The 23,185-nt window shown below is 41.4% G+C and overlaps 1 protein-coding gene across 1 annotated transcript in view; it reads left to right on the forward strand.

Annotated features, from left to right (window-relative positions):
- The window catches only part of MYO18B (myosin XVIIIB), a 625,429-nt gene that overhangs the window by 383,920 nt on the left and 218,324 nt on the right, over positions 1 to 23,185 (forward strand). The window contains exon 31 of the mRNA XM_075825873.1: positions 21,103 to 21,226. Within this exon, the coding sequence (XP_075681988.1) occupies positions 21,103 to 21,226 (124 nt within the window). The remainder of the gene's footprint in view (positions 1 to 21,102; positions 21,227 to 23,185) is intronic.

A 23,185-nucleotide genomic window follows, 5' to 3' on the forward strand; every position in this document is an offset into this window, starting at 1 on the left:
AGTTTTTTTTATCACTTAACAAAATACAAAGTGTATGAACAGAAGGGAAATGTAAATCAAATCAATATATGGCGTGACCACCCTTTGCCTTCAAAACAGCATCAATTCTTCTAGGTACACTTGCACACAGTTTTTGAAGGAACTCGGCAGGGAGATTGTTCCAAACATCTTGGAAAACTTACCACAGATTTTTCTGTGGATGCAGGTTTTCTCAAATCCTTCTGTCTCTTCAAGTAATCCTAGACAGACTCGATGATGTGGAGATCAGGGCTCCTTGCTCTTCTTTATGTTGAAGATAGATCTTAATGACATTGGCTGTATGTTTGGGGTCATTGTCCTGCTGCAGAATAAACTTGGAACTAATCAGACGCCTCCCTCATGGTATTTCATGATGGATAAGTATCTGCCTGTATTTCTGAGCTTTGAGAACACCATTAATCCTGACCAAATCTCCAGCTGTATTTGCTGAAATGCAGCCCCAAAATTGGAAGGAACATCCACCATGCTTCCCTGTTGCCTGCAGACACTCATTATTGTACTGCTCTCCAGCCCTTCGGCGAACAAACTGCCTTCTGTTACAGCCAAATATTTAACATTTTGACTCAGCAGTCCAGAGCACCTGCTGCCATTTTTATGCACCCCGTTCCTATGTTTTTGCGCATAGTTGAGTTGCTTGGCCTTTTCTTCACGTCAAAGTGATGGCTTTTTGGCCACAATTCTTCCATGAAGACCACTTCTGGCCAGACTTCTCCGAACAGTAGATGGGTGTACCTGGGTTCTGCTGGTTTCTGCCAGTACTGGGCAGATGGCATTGCCGGACATCTTCCGATTTCGAAGGGAAGTAAGTATGAATTGTCTTTGATCTGCTGCACTATGTTTCCTTGGTCCTACTGCATCTACTGTCCTTAACGTTGCCCGTTTCTTTGTTTTTCTTCAAAAAAGCTTGAACAGCACATCTTGAAACTCCAGTCTGCTTTGAAATCTTTGCCTGGGAGAGACCTTGCTGATGCAGTATAACTACCTTGTGTCTTGTTGCTGTGCTCATTCTTGCCATGGCGGACCTGTGACATGAAACCTCACCTTTGCAGCAGAGTTTGGCTGTTCCTTACCCATTTTTAAGCCTCCTACACTGCTGTTTTTGTTACAGTTAGGCCCTGCTCACACTGTGTATTTGATGCGTTTTATGGCACGTAAAATGGGCCGAGAAATGCGTAAAGAACAAGTTTTATGCTTCACATTGATATCAATGGAAAAGCGCCTTACGAAGTTTTTTTTTACACGCGCACGTTTAAAAACATGTCGTGTAAAAGAAAAACCTTTGCTGGGTAAAACACCCCAGAAACACGCTTAATTCCCTTAACCCCTTCAAGACACAGCCTGTTTTGGCCTTCAGGACACAGCCAATTTTTTCAAATCTGACATGTTTCACTTTATGTGGTAATAACGTCGGAATGCTTGTACCTATCCAAGCGATTCTGAGATTGTTTTCTCGTGACACATTGGACTTTATGATACTGGCAAAATTTGCTCGATACATTAAGTATTTAATTGTGAAAAACACCAAAATTTAGCGAAAAATTGCAAAAATTAGCATTTTTCTAAATTTATATGTATCTGCTTGTAAGACAGGCAGTAATACCACACAAAATTGTTGCTAATTAACATCACCCATATGTCTACTTTAGATTGGCATAGTTTTTTGAACATCCTTTTATTTTTCTATGACATCACAAGGCTTAGAACTTTAGCAGCAATTTCTCACATTTTCAAGAAAATTTCAAAAGGCCATTTTTACAGGGGCCAGTTCAGTTGTGAAGTGGATTTTAGGGCCTTATATATTAGAAACCCTCGATAAGTCACCCCATTTTAAAAACTTCACCCCTCAAAGTATTCAAAACAGCATTTAGAAAGTTTCTTAACCCTTTAGATGTTTCACAGGAATTAAGGCAAAGTAGATGTGAAATGTTCAAATTTCTTTTTTTTTTGCAGAAATTCATTTTTCATCTATTTTTTTTTGTAACACAGAAAGTTTTACCAGAGAAACGCAACTCAATATCTATTGCCCAGATTCTGCAGTTTTTAAAAATACCCCACATGTGGCCCTAGTGCACTTATTGACTGAAGCACAGGCCTCAGAAGCAAAGGAACACCTAGAGGATTTTGGGGCCTCCTTTTTATTAAAATATATTATAGGCACCATGTCGGGTTTGAAAGGCTCTTGCGGCACCAAAACAGTGGAAATCCCCCAAAAGTGACCCCATTTTGGAAACTATACCCCTTGAGGAAATTATCTAGGGGTATAGTGAGCATTTTGACCCCGCAGGTTTTTTGCAGAAATTATTGGAAGTAGGCCGTGAAAATGAAAATCTAAATTCTTTCAAAGAAAATGTAGGTTTAGCTTATTTTTTCTAATTTCCACAAGGACTAAAAGGAGAAAATGCACCACCAGTTTTGTAAAGCAATTTCTCCCGAGTAAAACAGTACCCTGCATGTGGTCATAAACAGCTGTTAGGACACACGGCGGAGCTTAGAAGGGAAAGAGCGCCATTTGGCTTTTGGAGCTCAAATTTAGCAGGAATGGTTTGCGGAGACCACGTCGCATTTGCAAAACCCCTAAGGGACCAAAACAGTGAAAACACCAAAAAAGTGACTCCATTTAGGAAACTACACCCCTTGAAGAATCCATCTAGGGGTGTAGTGAGCATTTTGAACCCACAGGGGCTTCATAGATTTTATTAGAATTGGGCAGTGAAGATAAAAAAAATCCTTTTTTTCCAATAAGACGTAGCTTTAGCTCAACATTTCTCATTTTCTCAACAAATAAAGGAATAAAAGAACCCCAACATTTGTAAAGCAACTTCTCTGGAGTATGGCAATACCCCATTTGTGGTCATAAACTGCTGTTTGGGCATACGGCAAGGATCAGAAGAGAAGGAGTGCCGTTTGGCTTTTGGAGCACAGATTTTGCTGGATTGATTTCTTGACACCATGTCACTTTTGCAAAGCTCCTAAGGTACCAGTACAGTGGAAACTCCCCAAAAGTCACTCGATTCACGAAACTACACCCCTTGAGGAATCCATCTAGGGGTGTAGTGAGCATTTTGACCCCACAGGTGTTTCATAGATTTTATTAGAATTGGGCAGTGAAAATAAAAAAAATCCTTTTTCTTCAATAAGACGTAGTTTTAGCTGAAAATGTTTCATATTCTCAACAAATAAATGAAAAAAAGCTCCCCAACACTTGTAAAGCAACTTCTCCTGTGTATGACAATACCACATATGTGGTCATAAACTGCTGTTTGGGCACAGAGTAGGGCTCAGAAGGGAAAGAGCGCCATTTGGCTTTTGGAGTACAGATTTTGCTGGATTGGTTTCTGGTCGCTATGTCGCATTTGCAAAGTCCCTGTGGGACTAAAACAGTGGATCCCCCCCAGAAGTGACCCCATTTTGGAAACTACACCCGTCAAAGTATTCACCTAGGGGTGTAGTGAGCATATTAACCCCACAGGTGATTGGCAGAAATTGGTGTGCACGCGATGTTGCAGAGTGAAAAGGGTTTTTCAATAGATATGCCAATATGTGGCGCCCAGCTTGTGCCACTGGAGACACACACCCCAAAAATTGTTAAAAGGGTTCTCCCGGGTATGGCGATGCCATATATGTGGAAGTAAACTGCTGTTTGGGCAAACTGTAGGGTTCAGAAGGGAGGTAGAGCCATTTGGCTTTTGGAGCGTGGATTTTGCTTGTAGTAGTTTTGTTTTGAGTCTTACTGGTGTTTCCGTTTATAATGTGGGGGTACATGTAAGACGGGCGGAGTATATAAGGGGCATAGTCAGGTGGTATAGTGGGGTAAAAAAAAAACAATAAAATAATCCATAGATGTGTGTTATGCTGTGACTTTCTGCACAGGCCGGTGTCGCACTAATAAATGGTCTTTACTTAGTCCCCTTTTGGACCACACTCTGGACCTTTTCAGTTTGGGGGATTTTGCAGGAAAGTGTTGTCCTGGTATAATACGGGCGCCCTCACTTCCAGCAGATATGTTTGGGCCCTCCCCTTCCAGGTTCCCTAATTTTAGGGGCCTTGATAATTCGCCACTTGAAACAGAAGAAACGTTCCCCTCGGGCCGGCACAACTGCATATTTTTATTTCCTGGCTTATTGGTGCCTTGACTAATTTTATTTTTTCATAGACGTAGTGGTATGAGGGCTGTTTTTTTTTGTGTGTGACGAGCTGTAGTTTTTATTTGTACTATTTTGGGGCACATGCGACTTTTTGATCACTTGTTATCCTTTTTTTTTGGGAGGCAACGTGACCAAAAAACAGCAATTCTGGCATATTTTTTTAGTTCTTTTTATACAGCGTTCACCACGCATTATAAATTACATGTTCACGTTATTCTGCGTGTCAGTCCGATTCTGGCGATACCAAATTTATAGCACTTTTTATGTTTTACAACTTTTTGCACAATAAAATTACTTTTGTAAAGATAATGGATTTTTTCTGTCGCCAAGTTGTGAGAGCCATAACGGTTTTAATTTTTTCGTCGACGGAGCTGTATGAGGGCTTGTTTTTAGCGAGACGAGTTATAGTTTTTATAGGTACCATTTTTAGGTACATGCGACTTTTTGATCACTTTTTATTTCAATTTTTGGAAGACAAAGTGACGAAAAAATAGCAATTATGTCAGTATTTTTTAGTTTTTTTTTTACGGCGTTCACTGCGCTGGATAAATAACATAATATTTTATAGTTCAGGTCGTTACGGTCGCAGCGATACCAAACATGTATGGCTTTATTATTTTTTTCAATAATAAATGACTTGATAAGGGAAAAAGGGCGATTGTGTTTTGTGTTATTATTTAAAACTTTTATTGTATTTTTTACAACTTTTATTTTTACATTTTTTACACTTTTTTTTACACTTTTCTTTAGTCCCACTAGGGGACTTGAAGGTCCAACTGTTTTATTGATGTTCTAATACATTGCACTACCTATGTAGTGCAATGTATTAGAACTGTCAGTTGTTCACTGACAGCAAGCCGATCAGGCTCCGCCTCCGGGCGGGGCCTAATCGGCTAACGTAATGGCAGATAGGAAGCCATTGTTAGGCATCCTGTTGCCATAGTAGCAGTCGCCAGCCTTGCCATCGCGTGGCAAGGCTGCCGATTGCATACAAACCACTTTGATGCAGCGATTGCATTGAATCGCTGCATTGAAGGGGTTAATGCCAGGAATCGGAGCTAGCTCCGGTTCCTGGCGATAGATCGGGGTGTCCGCTGTAACATACAGCGGACACCCACTGCTGATGACGCCGGCTCAGCTTCTGAACCGGAAGCTGAGCGGGCGCCATCTTGCCGATGGTACCGGAAGCCTCCTGGGCCCCGCCGACGACGGGGCATAGGAGGATTCCGTTACTGGCGGACCGGGAGGTAAGTATTACCCCTCCGATCGCATTTGCAGCCACCGGCAACCCAGCGATCACGTTGCTTTGTCGCCGGTGGCTATAAACTCCTCACATGCTGCGATCTCTATTGAACGCAGCATGTGAGGGGTTAATCGGTCGGATCGGAGGCTAGCTCCGGTCCTGGCCGATACCTCAGGGTGCCAGCTGTAACATACAGCTGTCACCCGGCGGTGATGTCGCTGGCTCAGCTCCTGAGCCAGCTTCATCTCCATCACGTACAGTTACGTGGAGATGCGGGAAAAGGCCATCTCCCATCACGTAACTGTACGTGAAAATGCGGGAAGGGGTTAATCAATGGGAGCCCTAATTACGCACCAAAAACGCACAGAAATCGCTCACAGAACGTGAAAAAAACCACAATGAATAAGCTTTACGCGTCGTTTTTTTTTGTATTCTCTGGAATTGTTATTTCATGAGGAAAACAAGTATTTACTAAAACAGAAATGTCAGGAAAGCTGACAGATCCTCTTTGAGGCTGAATGCACATGTTACATATATTGCTGTGGAAAATACGCAGCAAAACCGCAGGAAACTGCAAGATATTCGCAGGAAAAAAGGTGCATTTTTTTATGCGTTTTTCAGTCCGGTTTTTACGTTTCGATGCCTAAATCGCTGTGTGTATTGGTGCGATTTTCTTCTGCACTAGGCAGATATAATACGCAAGCGGAAATGCAAGAATAATTGACATGCTGCAGAATTTAAAATCCGCACCACAGGTTAATTTACATGCGGGAAAATACAGCAGCGTGTACATGAGATTTCCAGGAATCTCATTGTCTATTCTGGTACTGTATTACGCTGCGGTTTTGTGGCATAGAAAATACGCGCAGCAAAACCGCACGTAATACGCATCGTTTGCACTGATCCTGACTCTGCCAGTCTTTTTTTATTTTTTTATTATTTCACAGGAAATTATCCTTTTTTAATCACTTGCAGGTTACATCCTACAGGAGCAAGATCCTACACCGTGTTCCAAATTATTATGCACATTGGATTTAAGTGTCATAAACATTTAATGATTCGTTTTTCAATTAAACTCATGGATGGTATTGTGTCTTAGGGCTCTTTGGATCATTGGAATCAATCTCATACACCTGTGATAATTAGTTTGCCAGGTGTGCCCAATCAAAGGAAAACTACTTAAGAAGAACGTTCCACATTATTAAGCAGGCCACAGGTTTCAAGCAATATAGGAAAGAAAAAGGATCTCTCTGCTGCCGAAAAGCGTGAAATAGTGCAATACCTTGGACAAGGTATGAAAACATTGGATATTTCAAGAAAACTTAAGCGTGATCATCGTACTGTTAAAAGATTTGTGGATGATTCAGAGCACAGACGGGTAAGTTCAGATAAAGGCATAATGAGGAAGGTTTCTGCCAGACAAATTAATAGGATTAGGAGAGCAGCTGCTAAAATGCCATTGCAAAGCAGCAAACAGGTATTTGAAGCCGCTGGTGCCTCTGGAGTCCTGCGAACCTCAAGGTGTAGGGTCCTCCAGAGGTTTGCAAGTGTGCATAAAGCTATTATTCGGCCACCCCTAAACAATGCTTACAAGCAGAAACGGTTGCAGTGGGCTCAGAAATACATGAAGACTAATTTTCAAACCGCGTTGTTTACTGATGAGTGCCGTGCAACCCTGAACGGTCCAGATGGATGGAGTAGTGGATGGTTGGTGAATGGCCACCATGTCCCAACAAGGCTGCAACGTCAGCAAGGAGGTGGCGGAGTCATGTTTTGGGCTGGAATCATGAGGAGAGAGCTGGTAGGCCCCTTTAGGGTCCCTGACGGTGTGAAAATGACCTCTGCAAAGTACGTAGAGTTTATGACTGACCACTTTCTTCCGTGGTACAAAAAGAAGAACCGTGCCTTCCATAGCAAAATTATCTTCATGCATGACAATGCACCATCTCATGCTGCAAAGAATACCTCTGTGTCATTGGCTGCTATGGGCATAAAAGGAGAGAAACTTATGGTGTGGTCCACATGTTCCCCTGACCTCAACCCTATTGAGAACCTTTGGAACATCCTCAAGCAAATTATCTATGAGGGTGGGAGGCAGTTCACATCAAAACAGAAGCTCTGGGAGGCTATTCTGACATCCTGCAAAGATATTCAAGCAGAAACTGTCCAAATACTCGCAAATTCAATGGATGCAAGAATTGTGAAGGTGATATCAAAGAAGGGGTCCTATGTTAACATGTAACTTGGCCTGTTAAGTTTTTTTTTGATTGAAAGAGCTTTTGATTTCTGTAAATATGACCTCCTGATGCTGCGAATTCAACAAATTACCATTTTAGTTCTCTTTACAACCTTTAAAATGTTTTGATCTCTGTTGTGCATAATAATTTGAAACAGTGCATTTTGAGTTTTTTACTTCTAAAAAAAAATCTGTTAATATTAGGAGATTTGTACAATAAAATTTGCATTATACTCCAACGGTTGATGGCTTGAGAATTATACTGACTGTCATTTGCATTGACTATTTAGGAAAATCAGCGAAAAATAACATTTGCATAATAATTTGGAACATGGTGTGTGTATATATATATATATATATATATATATATATATATATATATATATATTCTTAAAGACTTTATTACATTTATTTAAAAATTATTAGTTTTATTCCCTCTAGGGGATTTTAAAATTAAATCGTATTGCAGTGTATTGTGCATTTTGCATCCTTCTATTATATTAGGACCAATGTGGCAGACCTAGGGCCGCAGCGCATTGGGTAGGATGGGGCGACTGAAGTGGGCCTCCCCTCTGACTAAGGGCTTAGATGCCGTGGTCTCTAATGATTGTTAAAGTGAGGTGTCAGCTGTAATATACAGCTGACACCTGCTCTGTATGGAGCATGCTCAGCTCGTGAGCCCTCTCTATACGCCTCCTCTCCCGACTATGACGTGCATGTTTGTCAAATATCAGGAAGGGGTTATACATCTATACTCTATGTGTTTTTCGCTTCATTTACATAAAATACTGAAAGCAGTCACATTGACATTTGAAGTACACTGAATTTGGCTCTGTCAATATCAAACATTGTATTTCATGACCTTCTATTTCCAACATTATCTAAAATTATTTCTTGATGCTGGAATTTTGTTATTTTTTTAAATCACAAACAATAGATGAAAAGGAAAAGCAGCACTCAAGCAATCAATATGAGAGAAAAAAATCCCCAGCTACAAAGCTCTAAAGGAATTGCTCTCACTACTCAATGTACAGTCACTTTAGAATTACTCGGATGTCTGCTACTCCTTTATCTCGTGTTCTCTTTTTATCAATCATTATATTATTCTTTAACTGCTGTAAAAGTGTTACGTAATGTCACTTTAAGAATTACTACACTTTTGCATTGTTTATTAACTATCTAACATCATCCATTAGGCCTTAACACGAGCGTGTGTGTATTGTACGCGCAAAAAACGCTGCGTTTTGCGCGCGTAGCAGTTCCGTGTGGCATCAGTATTTGGTGCATGCCTGTGTGATTTTCGTGCATATGGCATCATTATTTCACTCTGCTTTTATGTTTACAAACATAAAAGCAGGAGGTGCTTTTATGTTTTCATTCATTTATTTTACAACTGTAGCGAGAATCACACGCGGCACACGGAAGTGCTTCCGTGTACCTTGCGCGATTTTCACGCACCCATTGACTAATGGGTGCGTGATGCACGAAAAACGGCAAAGTATAGGACATGTCGCAAGTTTTACGCAGCGGACATACGCTGCGTGAAAATCACGGACTGTCTGAACGGCCCCATTGACTAACATAGGTCCGTGCGACGCGCGTCATTTTCACGCCCGTATCACGGACGGTAAATACGCTCGTGTAAATAAGGCCTTAAACTGCTGCTATTTTCACAGTAATTGTTCTTGATGAGGTTATAATTACGGTAGGAATTTTGTAGTAACTATTGGAAGTGGATGTAGTCAGGGGTGAACTTAGCCTGTCTGCCGCCTGAGGCGTACTATAAAAAGGCGCCCCCCCCAAAAAAATCTATCGGAGTTTTCTCATTCCTAGCTTTGCACATCAAACACGCAATATATACATTTTTTAAATAGGAAAGCATTTGATGTTTATTTGTTAGGCTCTGTTCACATGGAGTATTTTGACGAGTTTTTGGGCGCGGAAACCGCTCCGCAAAACTCGTCAAATACCGGCCGAAAATGCCTCCCGAGAAAGAAGGGACATGCCCTATCTTCGCGCGTTTACGCCTCTGACCTCCCATTGACATCAATGGGAGGCACAGAAAGGGTACTTCGCTGAGTTTTTTGCCCGTAGCACTCAATGGCCGCGAGCGAAAAATGCGGTGAAAATCGCGGCAAACGACGTGCAGGAAGGACAAAATTTGCCTCGAAATCCGAAACAGAATTTTGAGGCAGAATTTTCCTCCTGCAAAAAACTCAGTGTGGACATAGCCTTAAAGTGCTGTTTGAAGTATGGAAAATATTTAAAGAATTATTCTTACTGCCAATCAGTGCAGTGCAAATAGTACAGTCTGCCCTGCACTGCCCCATATCTCTCCTCGGCAGCCAGTCTCATTTGTGGCGTCACTCTCTGCAATTACATTCAGGCCAGTCCAGGACGGATCGCGCTTAGCGCTGTTTTGAAGCAGCACGTCCTGGGCTGGTTTCTTTGCTCTACCTGCTGTATTGTAGTGGTCTGCCTGTGCTGGCTCGATGCCAGTGGTGGATTAATATGATCTTTGGCCCTGGGCGGTACACAAGTTATGGGCCCACATCCCACACGTAAGTATCACCTACATGTCAAAGTACATCACATGCCACTCTGCAGACTGTCTCTTAGCCTGATCATCTGCTGCCACACTCACACTTCCCCACAGCCCCCATCACAGTAATTTACATAGATTGTAACACCAACATTACCAATAATACCCCCATACTGTTACTGAATAATACCCACATACTGTTACTGAATAATACCTCCATACTGTTACTGAATAATACCTCCATACTATTACTGAATAATACCCCCATACTGTTACTGAATAATACCCCCATACTGTTACTGAATAATACCCCCATACTGTTACTGAATAATACCCCCATACTGTTACTGAATAATACCCCCATACTGTTACTGAATAATACCCCCATACTGTTACTGAATAATACCGCCATATTGTTACTGAATAATATCTCCATACTGTTACTGAATCATACCTCCATACTGTTACTGAATAATACCTCCATACTGTTACTGAATAATACCCCATACTGTTACTGAATAATACCTCCATACTGTTACTGAATAATACCTCCATACTGTTACTGAATAATACCCCCATACTGTTACTGAATAATACCTCCATACTGTTACTGAATAATACCTCCATACTGTTACTGAATAATACCCCCATACTGTTACTGAATAATACCCCATACTGTTACTGAATAATACCCCATACTGTTACTGAATAATACCCCATACTGTTACTGAATAATACCTCCATACTGTTACTGAATAATACCCCCATACTGTTACTGAATAATACCCCCATACTGTTACTGAATAATACCCCATACTGTTACTGAATAATACCCCATACTGTTACTGAATAATACCTCCATACTGTTACTGAATAATACCTCCATACTGTTACTGAATAATAACCCCATACTGTTACTGAATAATACCTCCATACTGTTACTGAATAATACCTCCATACTGTTACTGAATAATACCCCCATACTGTTACTGAATAATACCTCCATACTGTTACTGAATAATACCCCCATACTGTTACTGAATAATACCTTTATACCATTACTGAATAATACTTCCATACTGTTACTGAATAATACCTCCATATGGTTACTGAATAAAACTACCAAACCATGATCACATATTACTACAACATTGTGTCAGAAAAAACCCCACCATACTGTTAGTGAATAAATCACACTATATATAGACCAATATTACCACCATATAGTGACCTTATAGAGGTAGATGCCAGTTATACACAAGATATCTGTAGACCATATAAGTGATTACTTTATAGTTATATCGAGTGACTATTGTGGCAAATTTAAGTTTTTTACATTTTTATACAGTTTTTTTTTGGTAGGTTCCGCTGGAGCGTTTGGACTACGTCGTAGATTCATTGGACTACTCCGATTATCTACTTTTTAGAAAAAAATAAAATGGTGAAAGAGGGTTGCATGGGGGAGTTTAGATTTCAATAAAAGTTTTTCTTATGTCTGTTTTTTTTAATACTTTATTATGGCCTTGGTAATGGCTGCTGTCTGATTGAGAACATCCATTACTAAGAAGGGGCTTCGTGTTAGCCAGTAAAAAGGCTATCACTAACCCCTATTATTACCCCGGTTCTCACTGCCGCGAGGGGAGTATGATCCAGTACCCGACCATCTGAAGCGACGGTAAGGCAGCAGGGTGGCTACAGGCTGGTTTTACCAGGCTGGGAAGGGATAAAAAACGTGGCCCTTCACTCCCTGGGGATGTTAGGCTGCAGCTGCTGTATTGTATCTGGCTGGTTGTGAAAAATAGCGGGAACCCCACGTCTTTTAAAATAAAAAAATAATAGAAAAAAAATTACGTGAGATCCCCTCCATTTTTCATAACCAGCCAGATACAATAAAGCAGCAGCAGCCTAGCATTACCAGGGTGGGAAGGGCCATGGTTTTTGGCCATTCCGAGCCTGATCGTACCAGCCTGCAGCCACCCCAGTACCCGCCCTTCTCTTCAGACGGTCGGGTGCTGGATCGTACCCAGCTCTTCCCGGTACTCCTGGTGGCGATGGGTACCGGGGTAATAATAGGGGTCAGTGATAGCCTTATTACTGGCTAACACTAAGCCCCTTCTTAGTAATGGACGCTCTCAATCAGACAGCTGCCATTACTAAGGCGGTAATGAAGTATTAAAAAACAGAGACATAAAGAAATTTATTTTATTGAAATGACAACTCTTCCACACAATCCACTTTAACCATTTTATTAAAAAAAAAGGAAATAAAGCTTAAATCAGCGAAGTAGTCCAACGAATCTACGACATAGTCCAAATGGTCCAGCGGAACCTGCAAAACAAAAATGAGCAGTCTGAAAAATAAAAATAAAGTTGGCTGCCCCCACAGACGTACAAACATATGAATAAATAGCTACCTAAAATAAAAATAAAATAATTATAACAAGTTTCTTTTAAAGAGAACCTTCCACCTCCCCATACATGTACAGCTGAGTGCAGCAGGTAATGGGGAGGGCTGCACAAACTCTGGGGCACTTTAAAAAAAAATCCTAGCCTCCTTCGTTATTTAGATATAAGTGCTGTAATATTTGGCGCCCGATATTTAAATAACCCCATGAACTGTCAATGGGGAGGTAATTGGCAAGGGGGCGTGTAACATCGCTGTGACACTGTCCAATCAGCTACGGTCAGCGTTACAGCAAGAGCTGGAGAGAGAGCGTGTGCACGCAGCTCCGCCACCACTAAGGAACACAAGAGAAGAAGAGTGTGAATTCTTCTTCTTCTGTTCCATGGCATCGGAGCTGTGCGCGCACGCACGCTCTCACTCTTTAGCTCTCGGCAGACAAGGACGACGACAAGACTGATCTCTCACCTGAGATCACAGTCTCGTACTTGCCTGCCCAGAGCTGAAGAGTGAGAGCGTGTGCGTGCGCACATGATCTCCTCTCTCCAGCTCTTGCTGTTGACATTGTCCGTAGCGGATTGGGCAGTGTCACAGCGATGTTACACACCCCCTTGCCAATTACCGCCCCATTGGCAGTTCATGGGGTTATTTAAATATCGGGCGCCAAATATTACAGCACAGATATCTAAGTAAGGAAAGAGGGTAGGAAAAAAAATATGCCCCAGAGTTTGTGCAGTCCTGACCATTACATGCTGCACTCAAATGCAAATCTGGGCAGGTGAAAGATTCACTTTAAAGTGTAACAACTTTTTAAAAAACTTTTGACATGTCAGAAGTTTTGATCAGTGGGGTCCGAACACTGATACCCCCTACTAGTCGCTAAAACGAAGCAGCAGAAGTGCTCGGGTGTGCGGTGTGCCACTTCAATTCTGTTTGGCTTTCCTTGGAGCAGTGTACGGGCTCAATAGAAAGTCTATGAGTCCGTACACCGCTCACTCGGCTGAAAGTCGATCATAAATGAAGCAGCACAGCGCTCACCCGAGCACTTCTGCTGCTTCGTTTTAGCGATTGGTGGGGGCCTCAGTGCTCGGTCCCCCACCGATGAAAACTTCGGACATGTCACTATGATATATAAAGATATCTATTAACGCGATTGGTGCAAGTTTTAATTACTTTTTATTGAAAATGATTTGTACTTTTTGAGATACAGCTGCTTTGTATCCTGTATACAGAGCAGCTGTATATAGCGCTGAGACCTGAATGCATTAGGTCGCCTATTACTGATCACATCTAAGTTATGAACTTAGATGTGATCGGTAACAGCTCGATCCTGCAGGACCCGCTGACCTGACGGATACAGGATACAGCGCTATATACATTATATATTTATTATAATTAGCGGGGGCAGGTTTATGGGGAAGGATTAGGGCCTGTTCACATCAGCGTTGGCTTTCCGTTCCGGGGTTCCGTGGGAGGTTTCCGTCGGGTGAACCCCGCAACGGAAAGTCAAACTGAAACCACAGCTTCCGCATCAGTCACCATTGAAATCAATGGTGACGGAAACATTGCTAATGGTTTCCATTCGTCACCATTCCGGCAGGTTTCCGTTTTTGTGACGGAATCAACGCAGTCGACTGCGCTAATGGTGACAGAAACGGAAGCTGTGGTTTCAGTTTGACTTTCCGTTGCGGGGTTACCTCCGACGGAACCCCAGAACGGAAAGCCAACGCTGATGTGAACAGGCCCTAAGGCTTCTTTCACACTAGCATTAATATACGTTTACCTCTCTTCCGTCAGAGGAAGAGAGGATCGATACGTTAAAGGGAAAGCAACGGTTCCATTAGAATTACCATTGCTTTCAATGGTAATTCTTTTGTATCAGTTGCTTTCCGTTTGTCTCCGTTCGCTAAGTTTCCATTTTTTTTAAAGGAAACAAAAGTGCAGTCTGCAGAACTTTTATTTCCGTTCAAAAGAACAAATGGAAAGCAACTGATACAAAAGAATTACCATTGAAAGCAATGGTAATTCTAATGGAACCGTTGCTTTCTGTTTACCGTATCGATCCTCTCTTCCTCTGACGGAAGAGAGGTAAATGTATATTAATGCTAGTGTGAACAAAGCCCAATACAAGATATTAATAATATATATTTAAAAAAAACCCCAGCTGGGATTTGAACCATCAACCTTCCATGTGTAAGGCAGACAAGCTAACCACTACACTATAGAAGCTGTCATAGTCAATGCCTGTGAAACTGTAGTAGTTGAGGGTTTATTCAACGACAGGCACTATCAGTCTATCCTGTTTCTCTGCTGCGTGTGGGTGGTGACTGGTCAGAGACTCAGTCAGACTGGCTGCCGCAGCTGCCGCATGCAGTGTGCACTGGGAGTGACTGTGAGACTCACCAGTCACAGCCCTGCTTGTAGCTTTCCCACGCTAATTAAGCACAGGAAAGCTACAAAGCCAGGAGTATACTGCAGGGGGGGGGGGGGTGTTTACTGACAGCAGAGGGCTCTATAGGGGTGAATTATCCCCCCACCATAGAGCCCTGACTAGTTACTATACTGAAAGGTTAGGGGGGTCTGAGCATCTGACTGACTGCTCTAAAGGGAGGGCAGAATCCCCCCCTATAGAGCTGTTTGCAGTAAGTTAGACGCTTAGACCCTCCCCCACCCACACTAATCCTTCCATTATAGTGATGTGAGGGCTCTATGCGGTCGATTATTCCAGCCCCATAGAGCCCTCTGCTGTCGGCAAAATGTGCAGACCCCCCCTTGCAGTATACTCACGTCACGGGAACCGGTCCCAGCAAGGCAGGAACTTACCTCGTGCTGCTCGTCGCTCCTCCTGCAGACTTGCTCCTCTCTGGCTGCATGTGCTGTGTACAGCGTCAAAGAGGAGGAGGAGTGTTACAGACGTTCGGCACGTCTGCTATGTGCGTCTGCATGGCCCCTCCCCCCGGTCCAGTCCGTCCCGGGCTGAAAATGCCACCCCCCCCCGTTTGGGTAGGTGGTGCCGCCTGAGGCCATCGGCTCACCTGGCCTCATGGCAGGTGTGGCACTGGATGTAGTTGCACAGTTTTCCTTCATGACAATACGACTCTTCGTCATGTGACCGGCCCCGCAGTACTCTATGTACAAGCAGTAGTTCATCGAGTACATAGAGTACAGCAGGGCCGTTCACATGATAAAGAGTCGTGTTGCCATGAAGGAAGACTGTGCCACTAGACTTTCGTTCCCCCGCCAGCGCTATAAAAAATCTATTAAAATTTCATAATTAACACGATGGGGGACCGGAATGTATAATAGCTAGTGTACTCACATACTGCAGCCAGTACACTGCTAATATTTTTTGGTCCCCACAATACCCCTTTAACGCTTTACAAGCAGTTGTCTCCTCTTATAGGAGATTAACCCTATACAAGTTGTATCCTCTGCTAGCAGATGAACTCTTTACAAGCAGCTGTCTTCTCTTCTAGCAGAATAACCATTTAGTACAAGCAACTCCTCCCTCTCACAGTTGGTATCTGCCAGACCTCACTACTGACATTAAAGCATAAACTCTGTCCTCTTACGGTAACAGGTAGTGGCGGCTGCACGCGGCTGAAGCCTGGCTTGCTTGCAGTGGCCAATGGCCGCATGTTCTTTTAGCGGTTATTACCAGCACAATCGTGTGACCTTTGGCCAATGCATTCGGGCGTGGTTTTACCCGCATGCGACCACCGGTACGTGGAACCGTACCCTATTGCTTAAGAAAATGCTAATGATATACTGTATATTTGGAATATCTTTCTCAGTATTGATAGGTCCTCTTTATGCCTCCAAACATATACTTTACATCAATAATGATACCATAGATTTAAGAGAGTTAAAGGGATAGAAGGAACAAACCTATTGATCTGCCATATTGACTGCCAAATCCTTTTACGAGGGATTAAATACAAAGGGTAAAAGCTCAGTGGGTCTTGACACAGCGTATGAAAGTCCAATACAGATCCCACATGTCTTTACTTAACAGCTTAGCAGCTCATATACAAGTTTCTCTTTTGAAAATGTCACAAAATCTAAAAACAAATTCATAAATGTTTGACCACTAACTAAACATGAATTGCTACACTTCTATCAAGCTCCTTGCTTGCTTGGAGTAACATAATAATTTTTTTTACTCACAGACCTACCAGCAACAAGTCTGATCCAGACTGACAGACCCATTCTTTACATTTGTCCGGAAGATAAGAAAAAGATCGGCACTGCTTTGGCTCATGGAGCACTATGAGTCCCAACAGCAGACAGAAACATGGGTCTAAACAAATTCAGTTCAATTCAAACAGGTGGTGCTCAGTGGTGAAAAGTGTCAGTACAACAATATTGGTAGAGAAAATCCACGGCACTCACCATTCATGCTTTGACAAAGCGTGGATACACACGAAACTACCGTAGGCTTGAGCTCCACATCCACACTACTTTTACTTGTCTTGCTGGAACAATAAATGAATAATTAGACTGACTGGATTTCCTCTACCAATATTTCCATTCTTTACATGTTTATAACTACATGCGGTTGAAATTTTTAGGGCACCTCGGCTACACATCAACCACAATGTGTGATATCACATGAGATGGACTGTGGATAGAAAATCCTAACCATCTTGTCCCTGATCTATCTAGGCACTATACGTTCTTTTACCGTTCATCTACTTTGGGAAAATCACAGTTCTCCATTATGTCTAAGGCTTCATTCACACCACTAAATTTGTGATGTACAGTCAGTGTGCATGCCGAAAATCTGTTTAGCCATAGAATTTAATGAGCAAATGTTTTGACATAAGGGTACCTTTTTAGCATACGTTTAGCCGGTATATGTCGAGATTAGGCACAACTCTATTGAAAAGTGTAGTCGACTGCACTTTTCATTACAACTGTATAATTAAACTGTATACTGTGCTTCTCTTTTAATGGCAGTTTCTGACAATGCACAAATGTGTGCTAGCTTGCCATTCCTTATATCTCAACATATCCTTAAATGTGTGGCGCAAAAATTACCATCTTTAAAAAAAAAAAAAACATGATTTCGAGATATTCTGTTACCAGATGTCTATGCTATTTGTGTCTATGTGTGGCCACCCAGTGGTTGTCATGTGGTTTCCAGCCTGTCAAGGGTTTTGCTAACATGTCGAGATAGTGTATTGAATTTGTTTAATGAGAAATTGGAGTCCTTAACCAAATCCAAGCAAAGGTATAGGCATACAGTTGCTTAGTCTATCTATATGTTTGGTTGTGAATTTAGCCTAACCAATCAAAGGAAATTCCCCAAAAACATTATTAACCTCTTGCCACGCTGCTCCGCAATAGTACGTCCTGCAGAGGTGTTAGTTCCCGCATCCAGACGTACTATTGCGGAGTAGTTCCCGGCGCACACTGTCCTAACGGACAGTGTCCGGGAACCGGGAGGTCAGCTGTCCCTGACAGCTGACACTCCAGCCTTGCCGGTCAGCGGCCCATCACCGCTGATTTCGGCAATTAACCCCATAAATGCGGCGACGGATTGCCGTCGCCGCATTTAAGTGGTTTGAAGCACATCGGCAGCCCCCACGAACTGATCGTGGGGGCTACCGATGCTTGTCGTGGCAATTGGAGGTCAGACAAAAAACCTTTTCCCATTTTTCTTCAACAGTAATGTAAAAAAATAAACAGAATTGATATCGCTACGTCCGTAAAAGGCCGAACTATTACAATATACCATTATTTAACTCGCACGGTGAACGCCGTAAAAAACTTAAATAATTTAAACCGCCAAAATTGCTGTAGTTTTCGTTTTTACAGCACGGCGAAAGCTGTAAAAACGAAAACCCCAAAAAATGGAATCAGATTTTTTTCCTATATTACTATATTTTCCTATTTTTTTTCAGTTTCCCAGTACTTTTTATGGCACTTTAAATGGTGTCAATAGAAACTACAATTCCTCCCGCAAGAAATAAGCCCTCACATCACTCTACTGACGAAAAAAGAAAAAAGTTATGGCTCTTGGAAGGCGGGTAGTGAAAAACGAAAATAAGAAAGCAAAAAATGGATCAGTCCTGAAAGGGTTAATTCATTTCTAATGAAAAAAATGTATGACCCCATGTGGGGTATCTCCGTACCCGGGAGAAATAGCTTTACAAAAATTGGTTGTTTATTTCTCCTTTAACCCTTGTGAAAATGAGAAAATTCAACATTTTAGTGGAAAAAAAATTGTGATATTAATTTTCTCCGCCTAATTGTAATAAATTCTGCAAAAAACCTGTGTGGTCAAAATGCTAACTATACACCTAGATAAATTCCTTGAGAGGTGTTGTTTCCAAAATGGGGTCACTTTTGGGGGGTTTCCCCTGTTTTGGTCCCTCCAGGGGGTTGCAAACGCGACATGGCACCGAAAACCAATCCAGCAAAATCCGTGCTCCAAAATCCAAATGGCACTCCTTCCCTTCTGAGCCCTGCTGTGGGTCCAATCAGCAGTTTATTACCACATATGGGATATTACTGTAATCGGGAGACATTGCTTTACATATGTTGGGGTGCATTTTCTTTATTATTTCTTGTAAATATTAAACATTTCTATGTTTTTTCAGAAAAAAGTAGATTTTCATTTTTACAGACTAATTCTAATAAATTTAGCGAAAAACCTGTGCGGTCAAAATGCTAACTATACACCTAGATAAATTCCTTAAGGGGTGTAGTTTCCAAAATGGGGTAACTTTTGGGGTGTTTCCACTGTTTTAGCACCACAAGACCTCTTCAAACCTGACAAGGTGCCTAAAATATATTCTAAAAAAAAGGAGGCCCAAAATCCTCTAGGTGCTTCTTTGCTTCTGAGGCCTGTGCTTCAGTCCATTATCACACTAGGGCCACATGTGGGATATTTCTAAAAACTGCAGAATGTGGGCAATAAATATTGAGTTGCATTTCTCTGGTAAAACATTCTGGGTTACAAAAAAATGTATAAGAAATTAATTTCTGCAAAAAAAATAAAATTTGTAAATTTCACCTCTACTTTGCTTTAATTCCTGTGAAACGCCTAAAGGGTTAAAACACTTTGTGAATGCTGATTCGAATACCTTGAGGGGTGCAGTATTCAAAATGGGGTGACTTCTGGGGATTTTCTAATATATAAGGCCCTCAAAGCCACCTCAGACTGAACTGGTCCCTGAAAAAATAGCCTTTTGAAATTTTCATTAAAATAAGAGAAATTGCTGCTAAAGTTCTAAGCCTTGTAACGTCCTAGAAAAATAAAAGGACGTTCAAAAAACGATGCAAACATAAAGTAGACATATGGGAAATGTTAACTAGTAACTATTTTGTGTGGTATTACTATATGTTTTACAAGCAGATACGTTTAAATTTAGAAAAATGCTAATTTTTGCTAATTTTTTTCTAAATTGTGGTGTTTTTCAGAAATAAATACCAAAATTATCGACAAAATTTTTTCACTAACATAAAGTACAACATGTCACGAGAAAACAATCTCAGAATCGCTTGGATAGGTAAAAGCATTCCAACGTTATTACCACATAAAGTAACACATGTCAGATTTGAAAAAATCGGCTGGGTCCTGAAGGCCAAAACAGGCTGGGTCCTGAAGGGGTTAATAAACTGGTCACTGCTCTAGCTTGTTATCCACTATCATATAGCCATATAACTAATGTGAGTTAAGTTATTAATAAGATTGACAACAAAGCACTTGACAGTATGAGTCGAGATTATGCACTAAAATTAAACGAATAAAAAATGTTGCTTCTTAGATCTTGTCAAATAAAATGCATTTCGATGGATGGAGAGATATTATGCACTAAAACAAAAATGAGTAAAAAATTCTGCTTTTTAGACCCAGCCAGGTAAAATGTATTCCAATTCTACCAGCTATATTAATTTGAGATGAGAGTAGTATAGAACAAGAAAGCAACCAATTACTGTGCGTAGGTTTTTATCACTTGATAGCCTTTATAGATGATTCTGCATGTTTTGGTATAATTAGAAATTGTATTCAAATTTCTCCAGGTATTTTAACCACAGATAAGTGTAAACATGGTCAGGAAAAGAACACAGCATTTTTAAATTGTGTACGCTGTTTGAAAGTTGTTCATCAAAATAACAAGTTACAGATAAATGTAGAGCGGTTGAATATTGGTAACAGTGCTTTAGGGAGGACTCTGTAGGATTAAATGTAAGCACTGCTCTTTTGAATAGAAATGACTAATTTCCATGATTTTGTCACTTTTTTCAGCAACGTATGATTCATGATTCTAGCATTTTGCCATCCAGGGATGTTTTATCTTGCTTTATGGTGACAGAAGTGAAATGTCACCTCACAACGCATTGGAAAGTAACTTGCCGAGTTAATGATATTGCTTTAGCCTGCTATTTTACTTGATGCACATCTAATCCTACCGTAACATTTTCTGAAGCGTTATTCCAATTTTAAAGCTGTGTAAGAAAAGAGTCATTGGAAGTTTTTTCTATGCAGGTTTGATATGCAGTTAGCTCAAGCTATTGGAGAGGCAGCATTCGAGAAGAGCTTACGAGAGAAGGTGACTCAGGAGAATACATCCTGTCGTTGGGAATTTGGCAAGCTTCGTCAACAGTTGGAGGTGAGATTGTGAACAACATTTTTGGAAGTCCACTAAATTGTTACTTAATTAATGTGAATTAAATCAACACCATATTACAGTCTACCTATGGAATGAATCTATTACAGTCTACATATAGAATTATTCTAAAAAGTTCTCATAAAAAGTTCAGTAAGTTTAAAATATATTACATTACTTATCTTGTACTGATCCTGAAATACAGCTCAGAGCTGCATTCTAAATTCTGCCTCTGCAGAGCTTGCTTTTGGGATTTACATTCTGGGAAATTTTGTCTTTATACCTCACAACAGGGCCGGACTGGGACTTAAAATCAACATTGGCATTTTTTAGCACACAGACCCACCTATTGTCCATGCAATATGTTTGCGTGGTTGCCGGTCCACCCTCCAGCATTGTACATTGTTTCTGATATTCCTTGAAATGCTGCCTTACTGTTGTGCTACTCAGATATGTCATAAATCAATAAATCCCGCTAAACGCATGTGATGAGCTGAATGAATACACCGGTTACAACTCTCATACAGGAACGATATCTAATTATCCGCTATAAAATGTTTGAGCAGCACAGAAGGGTGGCGGTCGGCAGGAATGGAGACCTACCAGAGATAGCGACAATACCCAGAAATTTACTCTTCTCAATCATATTTCAATTTATTGTAATAAATAATATATTACAGAAATATTAAAGAATATAGGTGTGCAATAAATATAATACATCATACACCACAGGATATACAACGTGTCCATACGACATATACTGTGTATACTAAAAATGGCATCATATATATTGTACAAATGAGTAATAATAAAAACAACAATATTAACTGTACACATAAATAATGCTGCTATATAAACTGAACACATAAATAATGTTGCTATATACACTAAACACATGAATAATACCATTATATATATATATATATATATATATATATATATATATATATACTACCGTTCAAAAGTTTGGGGTCACCCAGACAATTTTGTGTTTTCCATGAAAACTCACACTTATATTTATCAAATGAGTTGCAAAATGACTAGAAAATATAGTCAAGACATTGACAAGGTTAGAAATAATGATTTTTATTTGAAATAATAATTTTCTCCTTCAAACTTTGCTTTCATCAAAGAATGCTCCATTTGCAGCAATTACAGCATTGCAGACCTTTGGCATTCTAGCTGTTAATTTGCTGAGGTAATCAGGATAAATTTCACCCCATGCTTCCAGAAGCCCCTCCCACAAGTTGGATTGGCTTGATGGGCACTTCTTGCGTACCATACGGTCAAGCTGCTCCCACAACAGCTCTATGGGGTTGAGATCTGGTGTAATGGCAGGGGGTAGGGAGACGGACAAGTGAGCCCTAATCTACCCGCCACTCTGTCCCTGCCTACTTGCAACGACCCGCCCTAGGCGACGGGGTACAACTGGGCGGCGGTCCCTGCGCTCAGTAAGTGCACGACAAACACGACAAACATACAAAGGAACACAAGCAAGGAAAAGGGGCCGTTGCCCACGGCAACACCGTGAGCAACCAGAGTGGTGAACGAGCCGAGTCAAGCCAGGAGTGTGCGAGGTACAAAACGAAAAGCAGAAGAGTAGTCGGTAAGCCAGGGTCTGTATGGAGCAGGATCAAAAATAGCAGGAGCTGTAGCTGGGCCAGGAAACCACAAGGAAAGAATCACAAGCACCGAGGGACAGGAAGTGCAGGCTTAAATAGACCGAGGGCGAGAGCTAGCTGAGTCTGGCCAGGTTACGATAGGCTCTCCCACTCCTAAGCCTGCCAGCCTGAATGGTGGAAGCAGGAGTCAGTCTCAGGGATGTATTCTCAGGTGCTGACTGATTAGTTCTGGGAGTTAACCCCGAAGCTGTGCCTGGCAGATCCTTTACAGTACCCCCCCTTTTATGAGGGGCCACCGGACCCTTTCTAAGTGGACCTGGCTTACTGGGGAAACGCAGGT

Source organism: Rhinoderma darwinii, chromosome 1, assembly GCF_050947455.1.
Source record: "Rhinoderma darwinii isolate aRhiDar2 chromosome 1, aRhiDar2.hap1, whole genome shotgun sequence".
NCBI classification, from domain to species: Eukaryota; Metazoa; Chordata; class Amphibia; order Anura; family Rhinodermatidae; genus Rhinoderma; species Rhinoderma darwinii.